Source organism: Gymnogyps californianus, chromosome 20, assembly GCF_018139145.2.
Source record: "Gymnogyps californianus isolate 813 chromosome 20, ASM1813914v2, whole genome shotgun sequence".
Lineage (NCBI taxonomy): Eukaryota > Metazoa > Chordata > Aves > Accipitriformes > Cathartidae > Gymnogyps > Gymnogyps californianus.
Genome location: NC_059490.1, coordinates 9,448,312 through 9,459,457, shown reverse-complemented (window position 1 = coordinate 9,459,457; position 11,146 = coordinate 9,448,312). Strand labels below are relative to the sequence as shown.

Genomic DNA, 11,146 nt, shown 5'->3' with positions numbered 1-11,146 from the left:
CGCCGCCGCCCCGTCTTCCGGCGCACGCCGAGATCGTCACGGCGGGAAGGGCGCAGGAAGTGAGGTCATCCCCGCGCGGCGCGGCCGGCGGGAAGGCTGAGGGGGGGCCGGGAGGCCGCAGCCCCCCCCCCCCCCCCGCTGTAAATAAGGAGACACCACAATCAAGGCTTCATGAATAATTTATTCCATTTGAAATTTTTTTAAAAAGTATAAACCTTTTTCATTTCCTCAATCACAATTTGTACAACTCAGTGTTTATGGCATTCGGCAGCAATAGTGTTTGTTCCTTAATCGCTTTTTTTTTTTGTTTGTTTTTTGTTTTTTGTCACGATAAATAACGACGACTTGGCCCATGGCGTGTGGCGGCTGTGTGAGAAGGCAGAACAGCTCCCTCGGAGTGACCCAGCCGCGCTGGGAGGGGCGGGGAAGGCGACATGTCCAGTCCGGAGGCCACAGGCTGTGTCATCCCAGCCCCATCGCTCCGCAAGGTCCTCACATCCAGTTTACTCGGAAAAAAACCTAAAGCTAGATTAGTAACGTCCTGAAAAAGTGACCCTGAGGATTGTGGTAGGTCCCAAATCCAGTTTTACTGTAAATTAAGCTTTACTCCACTGAAAATAAAAAGTACACCCACAAACAATAATAAAAAAAACTTTAAGTATGAAGCATAGTCCTGGGTCCTTTACCAAAAAAAAAAAAACCCAAAAACAAAACCCCAACCAAACCTTCCCAGCTGGAGGTTGTCAAGACAGTAATGTCGTACAATGTCACCTAATTAACGAATTCTCAAAAGAAACCCAGATCAAAACATTGTTTATGCAGCATTACTATCAAAACAGACTGATATGCTGTGCCATACTGTTGTGCAGCAAATTATATGGTGCAATAGCATTTTTTTAAACATTTTACTCTTATTTTTGAAAGCTTTAAAATAATGCAACATAATATTTTGATATTACAGTATTAACAAATAGTGCTTGATTAAAGACATCTGCAAGTCTTCATAGCAACACATGAAGTTAAAATTACCACCAGAGGTAAATATAGAAATACAATAATCTGCGCCATAACTGACAGCTAAGTAAGAACATAGCTGAGGATTTAAATATAAATTCATTTATCTTTAATTATTTCAGGAAATGTTAGAAAGATCTAAATGTTACAGCTACTTTAAAATGTAAGGGTTGTTTGCAAGTACAACTGGTGGCCTGCTGGTCTAGCAACAGGGTTTTCAGAAATCTAATTCAAATAGTAGTGAGTCAAAGGTGACGAAATGGCTTAAATACAGTAACAGCTAGGTTAAAATACATATTTTTAATCAGAATGGAAGGATCTCAGATTCTTCTTTCATTGGATACTTAAGAGGGGGTAAACCTCCACAGCTACTTAACAGAGCACTGCCAGGAACAATATTTTCTTGCAAGATCATTTTGAAAAGCTATAGCTGAGATTTTCAAATATTTAAGTTTGTACTTGCTAAAGAACCCAAGTTATTGGATTGTGACAATTTTATTTATAAATCAGCTATTCTGTGCACTTGAAAATAGTGAAATGAAAGTAGCTAACAAAAAAGTATGCCCAATGTAGTAGTTGGCTCCACGGTGCTGGCAAGTTTGATACGTACATTGCCGGCTGTGACTATCGCTCCAGAAACGGCCCTCCTAATCTGGTCTAGTGGTTACAATATTATAGTTTCCTTTAACTGCATTTGGGGGGAGTGGGAAACTGGCACCTTTCACAGTTGGAGAGTTTCACAGGGAAGGCTGTGGTCCAGGTAACAGAACACAGTTACACCCATGTTCAGGCAGCTGATTCACTTACCTTTATGAATACAAGTCAGATTTAACCAAAGCAAGCCACACCAAAACCCAGGCCTTGGAACTTGGTTAACTGAGCCAGGGTTAAAAATGACCACAAAGCTTAAAAAAAAAAAAAAAAAAAAAAAAAAAAAGATAGGACATATGCTTTGAAAATTCCAGTTTTAGGAGCACTTTTCCACTTCAAAAATCTCAGCCAAATGAGAAAAAAACCTTCCGTAAGACAGTAATGTGCTGTTTAATCTGCGGTGCATTACCGTCATCAAGATAAAGTAATGGACAGACCCAGTTTTTAACTCTATTTATCAAAATATGCTAACTTCTGATTGCACTCGTTATTTTGAAGAAATGACTGAAAATTTTCATCACCAATTGTACAACTTCTTTATACAAAACCAAAAAAGTTACTAATATTGTATATACATGATTCAAGGAGACTGTTTAATATGAAAAATGATCTCAGGCAGGTATTTTGCATTTACAAAACATGATTTTCATTAACACAGTAAGTTTTGTAAATGCAAGCGAATTCTTCCTTGTAGAGGATTAACAGCGGGTGCACAAATGGATCTTAAAACTTGCTCCTTTAAAGGTTGAAACCAGCGAGACGGACAGTGTTAAGACCCAGGACATGGGTTATCACAACAGGCTCACGTGAGCGCTGCAGGAGTTAAGTTTTTAATCTGGCAGTCAGATGAGGAACCCAGAAAAAGCATATGCAGTTGCTCTTCAGCACCCGTAGGGGCTATCTTAGAGCAGCATCAGACATTTGGCATGTGCTAGGAGAAAGGAAGGAAACTAGGGAGGAAAAAAACAAAAAAAACCGCTGACTGTAGATAGAGGGAGACGATTACAAAAGCCTTGTGATTTGTCAGTCCCTTCCTTAGGGAGGGCTAAGCCTCCTTGGCACGTGCCCCAGCCAGAGCCTGAAGAGGGGATATGGGGAAGGCCATACACTGATACTCGGGACCTTCACCACAGTGCCAAAAAGACATGAAAAAGGAAAATGTTCAGGGTTTCGTGCTGTTTTTTTACTAGTGGAATAAAATCTGAATACCAGAACTCACTGAGAATCTATATACACCACATTTTAGTTAAACACACACCAATCTTAAAGTCAAGATTGACTATTTTTGCGTTTGTAAAATGGCTAGAGCTGGGCTAAATTTCAGCCTTACAGGAGACTTTGGATAACATCAGAGTTTTCTGTGTGTTCCGCCTCGGATTCACATTTTATCGCAAATGTGGAAGAAAATAACGCAGTCACCACAGTGCCAAGAATATCTAGGTAACAACAACGCACAATAGATATTCTTGTAATATTAAAACTTGTATACTGGAAATAGATCTGAGAATCTAGCCACAGCCCTGAACCATAACACAAACTTCAATTGAAGAGTTTATTCATTTTATTCTCACTACAAGTTAAACCACCTACAATATCACTTATATATTGCCATTGTTACTCTGTAAAGGTGTGATATAAAATGCTGTAAGACCCGGTACCTTTTCAATTTATATAAACACAGTGAACTTCATTACTGTACATGTACTCTGCAACTACAGCTTAGCTGTAAATCCCCCACACACAATGGTATGGACATTAACCCCTCTATCCCCATTAAACTGTACATCAAGACAATACAAATTTACTGTCCCCACCCACCCCTTACAAAAAAATAATACTCTAAAAGCAACCTACTGCAACTTTTAATTAAGACGATTACATATATTTTAGACCAATTGCTTTAAAGCAAGAAGGCAGTATAAACCTTCTAGGAAAATTTTTATAAAAGAGGTTAAGAAATATAAGACAATTTATACATTTAAAAACTTACAATAAATAAGAGATGCAGGCATTTTTGAATACTAGGTACTATAATCCAATACAAGAACATCTTGATGTTCTGAAGCCATAGGTTGAAACTTATTGTTCCTCATGTTTCTTCTCATCTCCATGCTTTTAATATTCATTAACCATGACTGGGTACTATGGCTCATTACTCTTCACAAATACTGTGGCTGGGGAAAAATGGTTAATTTTGCTACTAAAAATGTTATAGTACACTTTCTGATCATCATTCTAAAGCGTCCCCCATAGTCAATGACTCAAAGACTGTAGGGTGATAGGTGCCCCTCTCACAAGTCAAAACAATATTTGCTGGAAGTAACAAGATTCATACCCCATCACACACAACTTGCACTGAGAAGAATTATAACTTAGTCCTGCAGTGAAATATCCCTTTTCCTCATTTTTGTCTTGCAAAATTCAGATGAAGATCACAGCATATTCATGATAAAGTTATACAACTGATTCAGCACCACAAAATGAATTGGGAGACACGACCGTCTGTCCTGGGTTGCAGGATCACAGGTTAGCCAGGAGAGTGCATTGTACTGTTCCAGAACAAACCTGAAAAGCAAACAAGCTTTCATCAAGCCAACAGATTTTCTCACCAGTATTTTACAGTCCTAATTTACTATAATCCAGCTTCTTTGGCATTAAAAACATAAAATAGGTTTGCCAACATTCTGAAGTAACATGCCTTCAGAATTATTACAAGCAGTTCAAAGCTAAACTTGCTTTCAGTGGAAAACTGTCATTTTAATTGTCTATGCTTAATTAATGTCAAGAGGTTCACATATTAAAAAAAAAAAACCCATGAAGAAAAAAATCTGACGTTTTCTCAACAAATGTCCTATGTTTACATGAGTCCACACTCTTGTACTTTAGCATTTCAGTAGTTCCACAAGATTGCCATGCAAGATTCTGGCTTAACTATAACTATCTTTCACTCATTTATGCACTGTCTTCTGTATTACACCTCAAACTCTCTTGTAGCTTGAGGAATTCAATTGTCTTTCAAACATTTTCAGTTGTAGTCAACACTGATTAATTAAAGAAGGGCTTAGAGATGTTTGTTTTTAATTGCACTGTTCTGTGATAAAGCCATCTTTTAATCACTCAAAGCACAGCAATTTATATTGTCTCTGTGATGTACTAAGGATATCAGCAGCGCAAAGAAAAAACAGCAAGAAAAACAAATATGTAGCTTCACTGCAGCAGTATTAAAAATGAAATGCACAATAGTTTTGCAAGTGATCAATCATAAATACCTGAGCACATCAGAAGTTTGATTAGAATCAAGTGGATGGGAGTGTTTACTGTGGAGTAGCTCGTCTGATTGCACTGAAGGCACGTGGAGGTGCAAAGAGGCCTAAGACAGGAAGAAAGATGCCAGCAGTTACTGCCTGATTCAACTACAGCATATTCTCTCCCCTCTGTATTGTTGACCCGTACCTTGCAGTCGCCTTCTATTCTCTGACATGCAAACCAAAACAAATCTTATCCTTAGGCCATCAACAAATTCAGGAATTATCAGAATATGAAGGAAACGCATGCAGATCTCTCCTAAAAGCACAGTGCTAGTAGAAAATTTTTTTTAATCCCTTTGCTACATTAAGTGATTACTAAAAAAGCAACTCCAGTGGCCCAAGTTGTCTACTAATATACAGACTTGGAAGTTCAGTTGCTTTCCATAAGACTGGTCTTATAAGACTGTTATATATTATACCATAATATATATGTCTGTATATAATAGACTCTAATATAATATGACTCTATGTCTATATATATAATAGATTTTATATAATAGTCTTATACCATAAGACTATTTATATTCCATAGATAGAGCTGCTTAGGGTAAATAATAAATCCTCTATTAAAAAAAATGTCTTATACCAAAGCCACAGCTGAGCTTAGGCCAAGAGGAACTGCTAATCCAGACACACATAAGGCTGCATAAGAAATATCTGTATCATTAGAAAATAAAGCATAGTATTAGAGATGCTAATTTAAGTCAAAAGTGAATAATGTTAATACAGGAAGTTTCTCTGTATGCTAATGTATAGCCTTAAATGTGCCAAGTATGTCTTGATTGTGCCATAAAAAGATAAGGGGATCAGACAATATCCAGACAGATGATACAATGGCTATCACTTGGCAACAGCCAACATGGAAAACCTAGCTTTTATGCTTTGTACAATACTTTTTTTTTTTTTTTTTTTTTAAACCCAGTGTAAACGAGACATTACATTACACTTGTGCGCTTCCCTCTTTACCACCGGTCCGCACGGGAGTCAAGCATTAACCAGAGATCTGTCTAGAAACTCAACCTATTCTTACTAAATACCGTAGCACAAAGCCAGAAAAAGTCCAGACTACCACGAAGAAACCATTAGAAGAGCAGAACCCATCAGAACATTTGCTACTTCCATTAATCATTTTTCTTCCCTTAAAAAAAGCGAACATAAAAAGCCAGAGCTCAGACATTTAAAACCCGACCTCTCCTGAAGCAAAAGCAGACATATTCCAAGAGACATGCACCGACTTTGTTTTAAACATTACAGTTCTCATAATGCAGATCCCTGCACACTGCACAATTTTCTATGTCAGACTGTCCAGGAAGGCGGCTGTACAGCCTGCTGAAGTTACAGTACCTTAAGGAACAAGGGACACTGATTTTGTGCTTGAGGACACGCTGACCAAAACCAGTCAGGCAATGGACCTGCTTTGGCAGTTGACACAAAATAACCAAGGGCCAATGGCTGCTGCAGTATATTTGTTACTTCATCATGAGATTCTGTTGAAAGCAATCTATCTGTACCTTGACCCTGTAAAACAACAGGCAACGGTTCAATATTAGGAGAGCACAAATTTAATAGAAATTATCTGTAGCTTTCAAAACACAAAGCATTTTGAAATATCCAAGCATTACAAGAATCTTGCAAAGACAATCCAATATCCAATTGATTCAAAACATTTCATAGGAACGTTTCATTCCACAAAAGGAAGTTAGCAGATGGAGAAAAACCAAACACCACACACACAACTCTGCGTTTACTCTAATAGTTACCTTGCCCATATCACCTCCATGGGGGTAGTGGGACCCTGGAGAATGTACAGGGGATCCAGTAGGGGATGCAGGAAGAATATTTATAATATCAGGATCAAGATCATCTCCAGTGTCTAACAAGTCAAAGATTCCCATTCCATCTGCTCCATCTTGAAAAAGAACAAGACCAGTGAATTTCTATAGTTTCCCTACATACAGGATATGACAATGCATTCTGAAATCAAGTGATTTTCCATAGAAATCTTGTGGTTCATTAGAATAAACAGTCTTAGTCTTATTATAGGGGGAGTGAACGAAGGGTTTTTTGGTTGGTTTGTTTTTAAAACAAGAATAAATCCAATCTACTCACCATTGTTTGTGTTAAAGGCCAGATCCAAGTTTTCAGTGGTATAAGTTGACGATGCTACTTGCACAGATGCAGACGTGGGAAACACAAGTATGTGAGTGCATGATGTGTCCTGTGGGGTATTCAGCTGAGATGTCTGCATATTTAAAGTGGTGCTGCGTCCAAATACAGAGCCGGTCGATACGGAATCTTTGGAAGAGAAATCAAGTATTTCCTTAGTTTTGCTAAACCTGAGCTATTAGTTCCCTTGCCAAAAAAAGAGAAAGAGAGAGTTTCTCAAATACCTGGCATAATAATGAAGGACCCCTGTGGTTCCATTGCCACCAAACAAGCACTGAGAATGCTGGGAGAGTCTGCAGCAGAGATACCACACATTCTGCACATGTCTTTTAGTCTCTTACTAAGGGACTGAAGGTTTCGGCGACTCAGCAAACAACTCCAGTCTGAGGATATAAAGGACACAGGTTTGTCTAGAAGAACAGTGCTTGCTGCACAATATGTATTTCACATGTAAGTGTGTGGTGCAAACTTCACGTATGTTAAGTTTCGAATACACAAAGGAACTCTAAAACTATTTGTTTTCTTCCAGAAACAGACGCTTTATATTACTGAAAAATGAAAGCTTCAAATCAAGTTTTAGACTCTAAAAATGCTAACATTACCTTTTAATTCCCCATGTCCTATTCTTCCTAAACGGCCTATTACAACTCTCCATGGCAAAGAGCTCATCTGCACAAGTCCCAAGCACCATTCCCAGAGTTTCTGAAGACCAAGTCTGCGGGCAGAGCCCTTTTTCCTGCGAGCTCTAGAATTAAGAAAGAAGGGAAAACAAAACTAGAGCTCATCTGCAACAAGTTTTTATTGCCACGTTTGGAACTTCTTTGTATTAACTTGAACATTCACAGGACCCAAGAACGTTAGTATTGTAGTACATCAATTGCAACTTTGGTTTGTTTGTGTTTTGGCTTTTTTTTTTTTTCTAATTAATCACATTCTAACACTGACATCAAAAGCCAGCAAGTCTGTGTGAGGAGTATGAACACACATACGAAAACACTCAAGAATCACGTGAAACCAAATAATGTTCTTTTAGAAATTTAACTCAAAACAATATGCACATAATACAGAAAATAGCCATTTGCTTTAGCTCGTTTTGCAATATAGTGAGTCTACAAAAGTCAAGAGTTATTCTTACAGCATCACAAACAAACTAATTCTTCAGGGGAATGAAAGAAGATGTACATGCTAAAAATTAATTTAACAGTTTCGTTCTTACCTGTTTGGTACATCAATATTAATTATGCAAGTTTCTAACTGTTCTCCATAGAGATCTGTACAGGATGCAAGAAGCCATCTTTGATCATGAGACAAACAGTAGCCTACAAAAAGTACGTTATACTTCTGGCCGGCTTCTCCAAAAGTTTCTCCTAGTTCTGTTTGCTTGTCCTTTACAGGAGCCAGTATAAAAGGAGGGGTGTACAGTCGAATACACTCAGGTCTCTATAAAGATGACAGAACAGACAATGAAGTTTTGGGAAGCAATTATTCCCAAGAACTCTAGTTAGTTAACGTGAAAGACGCCAGTGATTTAATAAACAGGGATATTTCTCTGATCTGATATTTACACAATCACGTTAACAATACTCACATCAGGGCTCTTAAGAGCAGTTTCCATGGCTAAACCTGGGCCAAAGCCAGTTAACGTTTTGACGTTGGTGGAAGTTGGAAGAGGTCTCCGACATTGAGTAAAAGCTGAAAATGCCAAAGATTTTAAATGCTGAGTGTAAATCTGCCGGTCTTCATGTTTCACAGGTTGTAGAAGGTACTGACATGGGACAATCTAGAACAGATTACAGAGGAAAAAAAAATTACTGTTTCATCATTAAATTAAATAGCTTTTGAGATAGTATTTGGGTACGCTGCTTTTAGAATTTTACTTTGCAATCAAATTTCTCTGGTTCTTGGATATCTCCTGCCACTTCTTCCAAAGCTATGTGGGACTTCAGGCAATTATTCTCATTGACATTTTCTTCAGAGAAAAAGAAAAAGAATTTGTTTAGTAGAGAATCTTAATGATTCCTCCAAAAAGACGCCCTCTGTTAACTAGCAGCTTTCCTATACTTCACTCCTCATTGGAGCGGGCCACTACATCTCCTCTGAGACAAGACTGATGATTTGGAATCTAGTACAGGATTTGGCTTTGGTTAATAACATCCAAACTGCTCTAAAAACTATAATCTTAATGATTTAACAGCTGTAGAACTGTAAGTAATATTTACAAAGCAAGCGAAACTTTCACCTTGAGGGCGTTATCGCCTCCAAAACACAGCCAAAGCCAAAGATACTTTGTTGGCATGTTTCTATAAATGTTGGCTCACCTGCACGGAAATTATATTCTTGATGTTAGGAGGAAGAACCTGAACCATCTCTAAAAAGCAGCGCAGAAGTCCAAGTGTCCACAAACTAGATGAGCTACTGTTCTCATCCTTTTTTTCATATGTAAAAGGATCGATTATGTAAACTACAATTGCAGGTGGATAGGTGATAGCATGTGAATCTCCATCTGTAGGGACTCCAACTTTATCACGATCCATAGTGCTGGAAATGAAATTTTGAAACCAGTTACAAAAAGCTGAGTCTTCTAATGATTTATTTTTACTTTAAAACTAAGATCAAATTGTCAAATATTAATCTGAAAGACCTTTGAGTCAACTGTGGTGTAAGAAACAGTCTTTTTATTTCATTTTTGTATGTAAGCTTATCGGCAACTCAGTATCGCTTGTCTTTTCTTTAGCCTTCTTTATTACATAAGCTCAACAGCACATAGTTCTATTGCTTCAACTGGGGAACAAGAATATCTGTAAGGTCAGTCTCTCAGTAAGAGCTGTCTTTTCTACTATAACTTTGATAACAGAAAATGGAACTTTAAGATGGTGCCAGTTATCTATTTCCACACACACACACACACCCCCTTTAAAATAAAGTGAGTAGTTTGGTGAATTTTCTCTCTTTAGAGAGAGAAGAAAAAAAAGAGAAAGTTTATTTTTGTACCACAGCAGACACTGAGATGCAATTAGAACTGCAGCTAAGACTGGAACCAAAAAGTTCAGCTCCACCAGGAAATGAACTCTCATTCTCCCTAAAAAGCAGCCTGGTGACTAGAAAAGAAATACAGGATATTTACTGAGGGGGCGAGAGCGGCATTAATAGGTTCACATTAGTTGAGCTGAGGGGGTTTTTTTTAGCCAAAGAAGGTTTCACTCTGCAATTCATTACCTTTCAGAAACCTCTGGATGGGGCTGTGCAGGCGCTGCAGTAGTATCGCCAGACATCCCTGCTGTTTGCAGGGTTGGCTGTTGCTGCTGTCCTCCTGTTTGCCCATTTTGGACTGTTGCAGCCTGAGGGGGCAGAGAGGCAGAAGTGGTATTGTTCATACTGCTAAAAGGTGGAAATGAAGAAGGCTTGCTTGTTGGTATCCCACTGCCTACATTGGCAGAAGAGGATGATGAGGCAGTGGTAGTCAACGTTGAATTAGCTGTAGTAGCTGCAGAAGACATGGCACTGTTTGATGTCACTGTCATAGTACTACTGGTGGGAGCTGCAGGAGCAGACGATGGAGTGTTAGGATTTCCAGCGTTAGCTGTCACTGGGGGCAGAGTAGAGGCCGGTTGGCTGGAGGGAGGGACCAGATTTGTTTGGGAAAGTAAAGAATTGTCCAAAGGCTGAGAAGCAAGATAAGGACCTAAAACCAGAAAAAAAAAAAGCATAAGTTTTATATTGCAGCTGTTTTTAAGCATACTTCATCTATGTAAGTCTATAGTTTTAACAAAACAGAGAACAAACCCTTAGCATACATTTTACCTCTCAAATTAAAATACCTGTATTAAGTTTTCAAATTCTATTCTCATAAGACTCTTTCAGAAATATCCAGAAATCTATTTTTAAAATAATGTTTTTTCAGCCATGTTGAATTGCTAGAAACCACTGCTTCGGAATCTAAGTCACCAATACAAAAAGACAACTGAAGTCCCTGTCAGGCAGCAACACTGCCGTTCCCTAAAGATACT

The 11,146-nt window shown here is 38.3% G+C and overlaps 1 protein-coding gene across 1 annotated transcript in view; it reads right to left on the bottom strand.

Moving 5' to 3' along the window:
• Positions 1-3,479: 3,479 nt before the first annotated feature.
• MED13 (mediator complex subunit 13) overlaps positions 3,480-11,146 on the bottom strand; it is a 55,075-nt gene continuing 47,408 nt past the window's right edge. Inside the window, exons 20-30 of the mRNA XM_050908845.1 lie at positions 10,356-10,821; positions 9,458-9,677; positions 8,728-8,919; positions 8,356-8,579; positions 7,742-7,884; positions 7,364-7,522; positions 7,083-7,268; positions 6,734-6,882; positions 6,318-6,491; positions 4,935-5,035; positions 3,480-4,230 (exon numbers count right to left, since the gene is read on the bottom strand). Coding sequence (XP_050764802.1) covers positions 4,098-4,230; positions 4,935-5,035; positions 6,318-6,491; positions 6,734-6,882; positions 7,083-7,268; positions 7,364-7,522; positions 7,742-7,884; positions 8,356-8,579; positions 8,728-8,919; positions 9,458-9,677; positions 10,356-10,821 — 2,147 coding nt within the window. The 3' untranslated portion in view covers positions 3,480-4,097. The remainder of the gene's footprint in view (positions 4,231-4,934; positions 5,036-6,317; positions 6,492-6,733; positions 6,883-7,082; positions 7,269-7,363; positions 7,523-7,741; positions 7,885-8,355; positions 8,580-8,727; positions 8,920-9,457; positions 9,678-10,355; positions 10,822-11,146) is intronic.